This window comes from Mastacembelus armatus, chromosome 4 (genome assembly GCF_900324485.2).
Source record: "Mastacembelus armatus chromosome 4, fMasArm1.2, whole genome shotgun sequence".
Lineage (NCBI taxonomy): Eukaryota > Metazoa > Chordata > Actinopteri > Synbranchiformes > Mastacembelidae > Mastacembelus > Mastacembelus armatus.
The window spans coordinates 227,033-239,761 of record NC_046636.1 but is presented as its reverse complement, the minus strand read 5'-3'; the positions used below and the strand labels follow the sequence as shown (position 1 = coordinate 239,761).

At 44.0% G+C, this 12,729-nt stretch overlaps 2 protein-coding genes across 2 annotated transcripts; one reads left to right on the top strand and one right to left on the bottom strand.

Moving 5' to 3' along the window:
• Positions 1 to 832: 832 nt before the first annotated feature.
• Positions 833 to 4,838, bottom strand: rtca (RNA 3'-terminal phosphate cyclase). Its single transcript, XM_026323484.1, has 11 exons — positions 4,677 to 4,838; positions 4,423 to 4,523; positions 3,478 to 3,621; positions 3,056 to 3,179; positions 2,816 to 2,874; positions 2,604 to 2,745; positions 2,164 to 2,285; positions 1,952 to 2,010; positions 1,565 to 1,659; positions 1,375 to 1,479; positions 833 to 1,068 (listed from the first exon to the last, which is right to left on the bottom strand). Exons 1-11 carry the CDS (start codon positions 4,719 to 4,721, stop codon positions 970 to 972), a joined length of 1,095 nt encoding a protein of 364 aa, XP_026179269.1. The 5' UTR covers positions 4,722 to 4,838; the 3' UTR covers positions 833 to 969.
• Positions 4,839 to 6,147: 1,309 nt separating this feature from the next.
• dbt (dihydrolipoamide branched chain transacylase E2) lies at positions 6,148 to 12,722 on the top strand. The gene is made up of 11 exons (XM_026323242.1): positions 6,148 to 6,260; positions 7,355 to 7,487; positions 7,758 to 7,833; positions 8,162 to 8,343; positions 8,418 to 8,545; positions 8,619 to 8,871; positions 9,160 to 9,326; positions 9,442 to 9,519; positions 10,059 to 10,250; positions 10,333 to 10,404; positions 10,773 to 12,722. The coding sequence occupies exons 1-11, from the start codon at positions 6,216 to 6,218 to the stop codon at positions 10,938 to 10,940; spliced, it is 1,494 nt and encodes a 497-aa protein (XP_026179027.1). The 5' UTR covers positions 6,148 to 6,215; the 3' UTR covers positions 10,941 to 12,722.
• The last annotated feature ends 7 nt before the right edge of the window (positions 12,723 to 12,729 follow it).

The following is a 12,729-nucleotide window of genomic DNA, read 5'->3' as shown; positions in this document are numbered from 1 at the left end:
TTTCCTTTTCTAACTCCCTGATTTTACTTTTACTTTTTTATTAAACAATTTTTGTCAATAGGCTCCAGGAGATCCCCGTGACCATAAATAGGAATAAACGGGTATAGATAATGGATGGATGTACACTTGTCTTTGATGGTACAGTAAACAGGCTCACCAAGGATGACTTTTGGTTTGCACCATCAAGGAAAGCTATGCTCCAGCTTTACACGTCATTAAGTGTGTTAACTTCCTCTGTTAAACTTGTACTTCTGATGATACTAATGCACTAGAGAAAGCTAAAAACATCAAAAAATAACTAGTTGGTTCACTTCTATTAGTGTCTTGAATTTATGAAGTCCAGCTACACCAGTGGCCTCTGAACATCACCCAGCAGCTTCCCATTTCCAGATAATGCCCTCTGGGAGAAGGTTCAGACAAATGAGCTTTAAATCTGAATGTTTGTTTCCCAAGGCTCGCCTTGTGCTGAATGGTAGGCTATGCTATTTATTTCAACATCTTTATCACAAAAGCTAATGTAGATATTTTAACTTTGGTTGATGTTTTTTACTTTTCTTTTTTGTGGAGCAAACACAATGACACATAACCTGTATGTGACACACTAGTTGAATAAAATCTTTGTTCTCAGCTTTGGCCTGTAACTGTAACCCAGAGCTCCACTGTGAACCACAATGAGATTTTGGTACCTTGGTTTAATAAAGATGAAATTAAAACAAAGACCAAGCACATACAAGCCACCTCACAGAACCTCATTCTGTTCTTTACATCGTTTTGTGGATGTGTAAATTATATGGAGTTTAGGAGCATTCAGAACTGCTTACACTGCTGAACATGTGAGTGTTGGAAAGAGTTTATTCATTTATTACAGTATTTAAGGAAACACCCTGAGTGACAGAAGCTAAGAGGGTCAGCCATGACAGGAGCAGCTACCAGTCCAGCAGAGATGGTGTGTGTTCAGTGTGCGATCGGCTACAGGTTGGGGTTGGTTGCTCCTGACCCTTGACATTCGATGATGTAGGTAATGTTACTGCTCAGCTCGTCCTCACACTTTGTTATTGAGAACTTTGCCTGAAAAAGAATAAAATGACTTTAACATAGAAGCTGATCTGAAATGAAAAAATAAAACACTGGTTTTAGCAGCAGTTAGCAATGAAGCTAACTGCACATAGTGACGATCGCTAACAAAATAACATAAAAACACTTTGTGGAGACAAAGTGATGCTTCTACACTTTGTGGTTCAAATGTCTTGATGTGTTAAAATTTATCAGCACTCAGCCCTGCCAGGACCGCTCAGCTTCATGTGGACAGAAGTCCCCATCATGTGGTTCAAGTTTTTCTGCTCCACATCATCAAGGTGTACACTGAGGTCTGACCTGAGTCAGCTGCTCTGCGATGTGGATCGCTGTCTGCGTGTGTAAGGTCACAGCCCCAGTTCGAATTCGAGACGTCCCCTTTGCCAAAGCCATGAAGATGATGAGCTGGGGAGGAAGAGGAGGTCAGAGGTTTGAGGTCAGAGCAAGGTGAGAACGAGGTGAGAGCGAGGTAACCAGGTATGTATCTCACCTGGTCCTGTAGGAACTCATCCACACAGCCATTGTGTCTGATGTTTCTCAGCAACATCTCAGCCGCTTCAATACCAACTTTGTCAGCATACACACCTGAAACACACACATAGTGCACAGGTGTTGCTTCATGTGAATTGTGAGACCTTCTGTGGATAAACTTAGAAGGTGACAGTTAACAGAGTCTCAGTGACGACTGAATTATAAACAGTATGAAATAATGCAGCTCCCTTCATGTTTTGGGTGTAATGTGGTTTTACATTAACGTATGAAATGTACTCAATCAGTCTAATAAACAGTTTGACAAATGAACATTTTATAACAACACTGGTTTGAATCCATTCCACTTGGTTTTGCTGCCTCCTGCTGGTTCAGGTGAGCTTCTCACCTTTCTTCCCCAGAGCTGAGCCTGCAAACAGACAACCTGTCGACGACTCAGCAATGATTCTGGAACACAGAGAAAAGGAGGACCAATCAGAACTTCAACCCTTAACTACTCCAAACTAAACCCCTGAGAGACCTGCTCAAGTGTCATTAGACATCATCTTCCTATACAGTGAACACAGCATGCAGTGACATAAAGAGGTGGGCGTGACTTACATGATGCCGTTGCCGTTACCGTAGGCCTTGTCCTTCTCCTGCAGCGGCTGGATGTTGATGTACAGCTCTTTAATTTCCTTCCTGATCGTTCGGACAGCAGCGGCCGACATGTCCTTTGCCAGCTGAGAAAAAAATAACGAACTGTAATTTCAACATCAGATGCATTGCAGCTTCTCGTGCTGGTTTCCTTTTCGTGGGATGAGGCCCGACCCTGCCCCATGCAGGATAAACACTCAGTAAGCATCACTAGGACTCAGTCACCCGCGTGTATGTGTTGGGAAAATGCAGGCACGTCCGCCGACTAACAGCTCTTCACATTAAATCAGGACTTTAACAAGAAAATGAAAATTATTCACATGTTTAACAGGTGTCATTGCTCCACCCCGCTCTTTCTCCATTCCAGACTAAAAGACAGTGTGTGTGTTGCAGAGGAACTTTACTTTGAAGGGCAGGACCCCAGCGACGTACGCTCTGCCGTGTATCTTGGTGATATTTCCTCTTTCTGTCATGATGATGGGCTGCAGCTCCTTGACCGGATTCACCGTCACCATCACCTCCCCTCCACCTTTAGGGTAGTAACCCCTGACACACAAACACTTTCAGACATACACATACTTTTCTGTTTCTGGTCTGCTGATGACAGGAAACAAACCTCATTCTGATGTCACAGCCAAAATGGACTCCGAACTTCTCCACAATGGGTTTAAACACCTGAAGAAAAAAAAGTCATCTCACCAATCATTGTGTGCAGGGTCTATACAGTATTTTTTACTGTATACTGTCAGTATTAGTCTACAATATGTAACCTAGGTATACACAACACAGTTACTGTGTGTACATAGTATGTTTACAACTTGTGTGCAGTGCAAACTGTATGTCTGCAGCGCGAGACCTTGACAGTGTAGTCGATCTGAGGAGCCATCTCAGCGTTGGTTCCGCCCTTCAGGCAGAGCTGTGAGGAGGAGTCGGCGTACAGTGCACAGGGCAGAGCTACCTGCAGCAGCAGACACACACTCCTGATACACACAGGAAACACATAAACACAATTCATTCACACAACAAACACATCAGGTTTTACTCTGACTTTCCATTATCAGTCATGTAGCTGTCTAAACCTGTCCCTCGGACCTGCCTAAATGTCAGAGGTCAACAACTCAGAAGCCCCTAAAGATGCCTTCATAGCTGAAATTCCCCAAAATAAAAAATACTTCGAGAACAACATTAAGGACTTGTGGTCCCTTTCAGACCCCCAAACAACAGGCGTTACAGGTGGGAAACTAACAGAAATAGCAGGACAGGTACAGACAGGCTCACCCTGCTGTCTGTGTGTCGGCCGTGTGGTTTCCAGACTGGATCTTTCCTGGAGTCAGGCTGATGTCGGTGGAGCCGATGCTGGCTCCCTGCAGACTGCCGGAACACAGATCTGAGACCAGCTGCAGGCCACTCAGGTGCTGTGGTCTGAACACACACAAAACAACATGTTTAGAATATTGAAGCTCTGTTAAAACATTTCAACAAACCTCTCAGCTAACATCCACATGGTGTTTGTTGCTGCATTTACCAATAACGTTAGATACGACCTTAAGCCATGAGACAGATATGCAGCAGAAAATGGATATATGGGTCAGAAATGTCACTATTTCAAACATTTTATACTTTGAGGCAAAGTGACATATTAGAAAAAACATGACGACTTATGTTTTGGATGCTAAAACTGTGATAGCAAAATCGGAACATAAATGATCTGCCCTATCACTAAAATCTCATTTAGGTGTTGATCCCAAGCTGGCTGATGAGGTTTCTGGAAGCCAGACTGCGGCAAACGATGGGAGAAACAATTTGCTGCTTTGTGTTCAAGAGTTTACCAAAGGATATATGAAAAATACTTATGCCGAATTAAAGACGGGCTCCAGCTGACCGTAGGAAAGTCTTTGGACAGGTGTCAAACGCTGTGAAACGTTGTGTGTTCATTGACGAGTCTTATTATACGACAATTTGAAATGGAGTCCGGTTGGCGTCTTCTTTTTCGATGGAAGCTGCCAAAGATTCCCAAAAAAAACAATCCATAGCGAACCGGGTGGCTGCTAACTCCCGGAAAACGAGACTGGACACGGTTCTAAATATCCCAATCAACTAACTTATTTTATCTATTATATTTGTTTATGGTTTTCTGCTTTATCTGCTAAGTAAGTTAGCCAAGGACCCAACTTTGATGAATAGGCTAACATTAGCCTGCTAGCCGGGATGAGACTAACTGACCTGAGCCCCGGTGTGCTCCTGCCGGCTCGGATTTTGGTGATTTTGATGGAAGAGCCGGTGATGCAGCTGAGCGCCGCGGACACTCTCAGGATCTGGCCGCCCTGCGGAGAAGCGACACCGGGAGACAGAGCAGACATCAGTGGGCTCGGCACCGGCGGCTAACCGGCTGCTGCCCGCCGCCGTTAGCTCTCTGTTAGCATGTCAGCGGCACGAACAACAGCCAGTTCTTCGGCAAATAACGTGCGAGTACTCACTCCCTCCATCACGCTGCCGTCTATCTCCACCGCCGCCGAATCCATCTTCTTCCACAAAAACAAACTCGAACTTTTCTACAGAAACGTGACGACGAGCTGCACACTTGTCTTCTTCTGTTTGTAATTCTTCTTCTTCTGCATCCGAAACTTCTCACCGTCGAGTTAGAGCCGCTTCCGTCGAATTTCAAAATAAAATAAAGGTTGCAGTGCGTTTCAGAATCATAATCAGAATCAGAATGAGCTTTATTGCGAGGTGTGTGTGTGTGTGTGTGTGTGTGTGTGCACACAGGGAATTTGTTTTGGTACAGGCGGGTACTCCAATGCAAACAGACATAAATACAAATGCTACAAAGAATTAAACGGTAAAAAATAAATGCTACAAAAGTAAAAAAAATGCACAGATAATAAAAAGTAAACAGATTACAGATAACTTTATGACCAAACAAGAGTCCAGTGTGTTTACAAAAGGTGCAACCTAAAACAGAATGTAAGGAGAACTAATTTAGTGTGCAAAGAGCAAAAAGGTGCCAGTGTCATAGTGATGCCAGTATCATAGTGGGCCAGTGTCATAGTGGTTGTCTGGGAGAAATATAAAGTTCTTTTTAAGATTCTGTGTTCATGAAGGAGTCTTCTTATATTAGTGAAATCATTTATTTATACAGGCAAGTTAGGTTATCGACAACGTATTTAGCTTTGTTTATAATGCGTACCGTAGCTTTTAGACAGTAGCTTTTGACTTCCCAGTGCTTTCTCAGACAATTCCCCTTCATTTCAAATATTATTTCCTTTGGCTCAGAAGTGTCGCCATCTGTAGGTAGCTGGAAGAACAAAAATTCACTGAAGAGGAGGATGAAGACCTGAAACCACAACAGCCCACAACAGCTGTCGCTGCACACACTGTAAGAAAAATAAACTATGACTTTAACAGTATATAAAACACGTATTAGTTGTATTGTTCATTATTATTATTATTATTATTAGTAGTAGTAGTAGTAGTAGTAGTAGTAGCAGTTAGTAGCAGTAGTAGTAGTAGTAGTAGTAGTAGTAGTATTAGTAATAGTAGTAAATGCATAAATGAACTCTTTGACACTCCTATACACATCTGTTTCATTCCTTTCATTTATTATTTCCTATGTTAGTTTTATTTATTTGTTTTAATTAAGCTGTGAGTGATTTCATCTCCCATTTAATAATGTAGTAATTGACAGTGGAACACTGTTCAGCTGTTTACACAAACTGAATTTATTACTAATGTAAGTACAAAGATTTAATATAAAATAATGTTGTTCGGATACACTTAATCAAATACCAACTTTAAAATGATTTTCTATGAACAGACTAAAGTCCAAAAAATAAAATAGCGAGAATTATATGTGAAACTGCTGTTGTTCCTCTGCTGACCGCGGGGTGGCAGCTCTACGTCCCTTCTGCGTCATGTCTGCCAAGGAAACAGAGGAACAAATTCCTGAACGCTGATTGGCTGCTGAGAGGGGCGTCCAGTTCTGACGTGTGAGCGGCAGCGGCCAACAGACAGAAAAGATGGCGGCGGTGACCAGGGGCTCCTTCAGGGTCTTTAAACGACTGGTGAGAAAAATCAAATTCAACATTTAACCCTTTAAGTTTTCCCGTCTCTGCTCTCTATCTGTGTACGTCTCATGCTAATGTGGAGCTAATGCTAAAGTGGCATCGTCACTCCAGAAACCTCTTTAGCTTACCTGTTAGCTGCAGCTCTGCTAATGCTAATAGAATGAAATAAAAGTGCAAAACACACATCCGCTGATGCTAACACTAATGCTAACACTGATACATACTTACATTGATGCTAACTGCTGTGCTGCTTCATTTAGTATCTTGCTGCAGGAGTCAAGTGGTAACAGCTGAAACATGCGGTGAATCTGATCATCTTCTGATCAACTGGTTCTGGTTTAGGAAGTTCTATTAGTCACTGAGGCTCAGAAAGTTGTCTACTGCTAAGCTAATGCTAAGCTAACCAATTAGGGGCACAAAATGGAAAGTCACTGGTGGTTCTGGTGTCCTGCATTGATTCTGATGTTGAGTGTTGGTTCTGGTGTCAAGCAGTCGTGCGTGGGTCCTGGTGTGGTTCTGGAGTCCTGTGCAGGTCCTGGTGTGGTTCTGGAGTTCTACATTGGTCCTCGTGTCATGCGATGGTTCTGCAGGGTTACCAGCTTTTGGCATTTATAAACTTTTTCTCTACATCAAACCAGGGATCTGCTAAGAAAGTCCAGAACCAACTCACGGGACATGCGTCCCGGTCGTTTTCATTATTGATGATTCATTATTGATTAATCTGATGATATTTTTCTAAAACATCAGAAAGTGGCACAAAATCTTTCAGCACACATTTTTAAACATCTTCCTTTGAAACGTGTGTGTGTGTGTGTGTGTGTGTGTGTGTGTTCTGGCAAGACAGAACCGACTGTAAACTCCACAGCTCCCTTTAGATTCAAGCATTTCAGTGCAGGGTTTCTGTGTGAACTGACACATTCATCAATAATTCTCTTCATTTCTCATCTTTTTTTTTGTTTGTGCCCTGAGGAACAAGCACTTTTGGCATTTTGTCGTTATAAATGATTTCAGTCATTGAAACTAGTTACAGTAGTTGCTGATTAATCTACTGTCACTCTATCAATCAATGGTTTCTGGTGTCTTCCTGTCAGCTGAGCCAGCAGTACTACCGCCGATGTTACCGCCTGCAGAACCTTAGATCTGACCAAACTCTGCAGCCGCTCACCTTCAAATGTGACAGAATCCTCCAGATGTTTAGCAACAGGACACTGCACACTGCCATCAGTAAGTCAAGACCGACAGGTATCCAAGTCCTGGACCCTGTGGTTTGGTTCCACTCTTCCTCAGATGCTTTAATGTGTTTTTAATACTGTTACCATAATATTCAACTTGTGTTGAGCTCTCCATTACGCTCTTCATCACACATATTTTTCCAAGACATGGCACTGAAACACAAACTGTTAAGGTGTTTGCTGGTTTTTGGCTCTGGATGTAATGGTTTTTGTGTAACATCTCCACACGAAGTGATTCTGATGTGCATGTTGTGTTTTACAGTGAGTCGAGGACCCATTGTCCAGTTCAAACTGTCTGACATTGGAGAGGGAATCATGGAGGTGACAGTGAAAGAGTGGTACGTACTGCGACCACAAAACTACAGAGACCACAAAAACCCCTACAGAGATGAGAACCACCACAGAGACCACAAAACCACTATGGAGACCATAAGAACTACTGCAGAGACAATGAAAAACACAAAAGAGACTACAAACTCCCAAATCTACAGAAATCACACGGACCAATAACCTCTATATCCAATAACCAACGACTACTGGAAATCACAAAGACTCCCAGAAACCAATAAGACTACCCGAGAACAGAAACCACCTGCAACCACAAAATCTTTTGAACTAACCGCAGAAGAAGAATTTCCTGTCTAAATAACATGTTGTTGTGTGCAGGTATGTGAAGGAGGGGGACAAGGTTTCACAGTTTGACAGTATCTGTGAGGTTCAGAGTGACAAGGCTTCAGTCACCATCACAAGCCGCTACGACGGGGTCATCAGAAAACTCTACTACGATGTGGATGCCACCGCCTTAGTGGGCAAGCCGCTGGTCGACATCGAGACAGAGTCCGGTTCAGGTGAGACGCATCAGCACCTGATTTAGTGTGGAACCTGATTTGAGTCAGACTAAAACCTCAGCGTTGTCATCCAGAGGTGATCCAGGAGGAGGATGTGGTGGAGACGCCCGCCATGGCTCGAGAAGAACACACCCACCAGGAGATCAAAGGCCACAAGACCCAAGCCACACCCGCTGTCAGACGGCTCGCCATGGAGAACAATGTAAGTCTGCCTCTGATCTGTCTTCCAGTGTACTGTTAATGGGTTGACTCGTTTGTCTGGTCTGTCCTCTCAGATTAAGCTCAGCGAGGTGGTAGGGACGGGGAAAGATGGACGGATCCTGAAGGAGGACATCCTGAACTTCCTGGCAAAGCAGACTGGAGCCATCTTACCCCCAACCCCGTTCCAGGAGGTCCAGACTCCGGGTCCAGCTCTGGCCCCTGCTGCTGCTGCTCCCAGACCTGTTAGCACGGTGGCAGCCACCAAACCTCCCCTCACCACACCCACACCAGTCTTCACCAGCAAGGACGTTACAGAGCCCCTCAAAGGTCAGGGTTCAGTATGAGCATGAGAATTCCCACATGGTTTTTGTAAATACAAACAGTCTTTACAGGTAACAGTGAATTATAGTCTTTGTCACAGTCCATTCTTCATCGTGGGTAAGTTTACTCCTTTAAAGCAGCACAGCAGCCACATTGTGGCAATGAGTGACGTGTTTCTGTAGACAGGTCAAGCCTTTGGAGCTGGTTTTTGAAAAATAACAGAATCAGAGAAAGTCATTGGCTGCAGTGAAACACCACACTGTCTCCTAATGTCGTGCTGTTCTGAGTCTCCAGGTTTCCATAAAGCAATGGTGAAAACAATGACGGCGGCCCTGAAGATTCCTCACTTTGGTTACTGTGATGAGGTGGACCTCAGCCGACTGGTGGCTCTAAGGGCGGAACTCAGACCAATGGCTGAAGGTCGTGGGGTCAAACTTAGTTACATGCCCTTTTTTATCAAGGTACAACCTGAGCACATGGAACATACATGAGATACATACATGTAAAAACGTAGTGTAGATGCTGATTGGTTAAATGTTCAGCATCAGTGTTAATACTGTGCTCTGATTGGCTCAGGCTGCGTCTCTCGGTCTCCTCCACTTCCCAATCCTTAACGCCTCGGTGGATGAAGGCTGCCAGAACATCACGTACAAGGTGAGAACAGACGGGCTCAAGTTTTAAACGTTTGAATCCAGTGTCGTGTATGTGCCTTTCTGTTGTTTGCATGTTGTTTCTGAGTTGTAGTTAAATGACGTGGAAACCTTTGGATCACATATGAAACAGCACTGTCCTTCGTCCACTGCCATTACTGATGTTTGGACTTAGCCAGGCAGAGCCACATGAAACACATCCTGTTTCTTACCTTGTCTGTTAACGTAGACTTGTTTCTAAAGTTAAGAATGAACTGAGATGGTTGGTGCTCAGTCTGGATGGTGGATCACATGTTGCTCCTGGACAGCAGGACATGTTCTCCACATGTAGTTTAACTTATCCAGACTGCTGCTGAAGTCAGGCTAAGCTGATCCTGTTGTGTGAAGACAGAGGGGTGCTTTAAATAAGTACACTGAATGGAAACTATGACCGGCATTCATGTGATTGGGCTTAGTGCTGATCATGTGACTCTAGCTACGGAAGGTAGGTGTGTCAGGGACCCTCCCACAGATTGATTGACTGATGTTGTTTGTGTCCTGCAGGCGTCTCATAACGTCGGCCTAGCCATGGACACTAGTCAGGGGCTGCTGGTTCCTAACGTGAAGAATGTGCAGCTGCTCAGCGTGTTCGACATCGCTTGCGAGTTAAACCGACTACAGGCACTGGGAGCGGCAGGTCAGCTGGGAACCACCGAGTTGACCGGAGGCACCTTCACTTTGTCCAACATCGGATCTGTGAGTCCAGCAGCAGCAGAACCCGAATCCAGAACCTGCAGAGCCAGACTAACATGAACCTCTTCTTTGTGCTTTAAATCAGATTGGAGGGACATACGCCAAACCAGTGATTCTTCCTCCTGAGGTTGCTATCGGAGCTCTGGGAAAAATCCAGGTGAGTTTCTCCTGTTTCCAGGCTCCTCAGCTGCGACATCAGGACTATTAGACCCTGTAGGCTCCAGAATCCTGCATGCACAGTTCTCCATCTTGTTCTATGTTCACACATACAGAAACGCAGTAGCTGTCAACGATGTCTTCTTTTTTTTTTTTTTTTTTTTTTTTTTTTTTTACAATTTCTGGTTTATGTCAGTGACTGGAGAAAGATGTCATAGATAGCTGGGAACCCAGACACTGCACCCATAATTCTCCTGGCTGGGGCTGAATCGGAGGATGTTTACAGTATTTCTCAACCTGGGAGCTGAGCAGGCTGTAGAACAAAAAGCCCAGAGGAAAAGTTCTTCATAAAGCTGTGTCTCTGTCCAGGTTCTTCCTCGGTTCGATGCTGCAGGTCACGTGTTCCCGGCTCACATCATGAAGGTCAGCTGGTCAGCGGATCATCGCATCATCGACGGAGCCACGATGTGTCGCTTCTCCAACCTGTGGAGGGAGTACCTGGAGAACCCGGCTACCATGGTGCTGGACCTCAAATAAATAGAAATATTTCCCATCAGCCACGGGGAGGTCGGCCCTTCACTCCTCCTCCCATCGCCTTCGCGCCTACTTTCTGTTGGAGGCCTTTGTTTGTTCGCTCTTCTTTCCTCGTTGCCTTTGAGCAAGACGATGGGGGGAGGGGTCAGTCGCTCAGTTGTTTCCATGACAACCAGTCACATTGGGTGGAGGGTAGACGTAGTTGCTGTAATAGATTTTTTGTTTAAATTGCAGACTTCATCATATATTGACAGGACCATACTGAGTTTGCTCATGTTTCACAGAACCAACTGTAAATCAGTGCAGTCTGTAAGTGACACAGCTGCGCCGCACGCTGACAGACGAGCACCTGACACGAAGGAAACGCGTTAAATGAAACTAAAACGTAAAGTTCAGATAAACCTTGGAAACGTCATCTGAGAGAAAAGGTTCATGAAGTGTTGGTTTTACTGTAAAGCTGAGACCATTAGTTATTGATGACAACTAGCATTTTCATTTTCCAAACCAGGAGAAAGTTAAATATGGTCTGGTCAACAGGATTTTGTTGTCATGCATCTTCTGAAACTGAGAATCTGAAGAAAGGAGTTTTAGTAACATAACGACTAGTCAGGAAACAAACTCGCAGTTTTTGAAATGATCAGTGGGTATGAAGGTTTGCTGAGACAGGAGACCTGTTCAGGGTCATCTACCACCATTATCATCATCAGGTTAAAGAGTTGGGGTGTTTCCATAGTTGCAGATTGTTTGTGAGCAGTTTCAGTATTAAGCCACCATTTGTCCATGTACTGTAGAATTGAGTCAGGTCATGTGACCAGATACTTTTATTAGAAATGAAGCAGGACTGAGGTTCCTCAGAGATTCGGTCTCTGAACCCCCCTTTTGTCATGTACCTGTGCAGCTTTACCTGTGTCTGGGTGGAGTCTGGATTACTTGTCAGTTTGTGGGGGAGTATGTAGGTCCAGGGTCATGTGACTGACAACAGGCAAGATTTTGATGAACTGGTTTTAGCGTCAGTTCAAGACCAGGACTGAATGAAATCAGTCCCACCCTGTTCCTTTGATACACAAGTCCTGATGATGAACAGCAGGGGGCCCTGTGCAGAACTCTTAAGTTGTTATGAAAACTGGTTCTTTAATGATTCTACATTCAGGTCCTGTGGTTGTTTCTGGTCCTGTGATCTGGTTTGCCTCAAGGGAGGTAAGGATCACAGTCTGGTCAGGCCTACTTGATTTCTCTGCCAGTTCAGCACAAACCTGTAAGTACTTGATTTGTCACCTGTACCAGGTCACGACCTTAATAAGAGCTTGACCATGGAGAAGTTAAGTGACAGATCATTATTGATTCAGAATTCATTGGTCTGAGTGTGGAATTGGCCTCTGGACCCCTTTGGATCCACAGGTCAGTGCTTCCTCTCCTGGTGGATTTAACTCCAGTGTGCTGTTATTACATGCTCTTCATATTTATTACTGAAATAATCATTAAACAATAACATTATAGACCCATGGTAAGTGTAAAAACAGCTTGTTGGTCAGTTCTCAGACTCATGAAATAAACATATGAACCATTTGAAGCCTGGTGAAAAACTGAATAAAGCTCAAGTGCACAAACTTTTAAAAAAGTGTTAGAAATGATTCAGACAGGAAATGCTAATTATGGTTTCTGCTTAAATCAGTTATGTTTCATATGCGCACTGTCACACCTGGTCAAGTACCTGCAGGTTTTCTCAGCAGACTGTCACTACTGACTGACTTATTGTTTTGTGTTTTTATTAAAGGTTTGTTCTGACTTCACT

Excerpts from the sequence above, each read along its gene's own strand:
- rtca (XM_026323484.1), bottom strand. The coding sequence starts at position 4,721 with ATGGATTCGGCGGCGGTGGAGATAGACGGCAGCGTGATGGAGGGA. Across the intron at positions 4,524-4,676 it reads ACGGCAGCGTGATGGAGGGA|GGCGGCCAGATCCTGAGAGT; the intron begins GTGAGTACTCGC and ends GCTTCTCCGCAG. Across the intron at positions 2,011-2,163 it reads GGTAACGGCAACGGCATCAT|AATCATTGCTGAGTCGTCGA; the intron begins GTAAGTCACGCC and ends TCTGTGTTCCAG.
- dbt (XM_026323242.1), top strand. The coding sequence starts at position 6,216 with ATGGCGGCGGTGACCAGGGGCTCCTTCAGGGTCTTTAAACGACTG. Across the intron at positions 8,344-8,417 it reads CGAGACAGAGTCCGGTTCAG|AGGTGATCCAGGAGGAGGAT; the intron begins GTGAGACGCATC and ends GTTGTCATCCAG. Across the intron at positions 9,520-10,058 it reads GCCAGAACATCACGTACAAG|GCGTCTCATAACGTCGGCCT; the intron begins GTGAGAACAGAC and ends TGTGTCCTGCAG.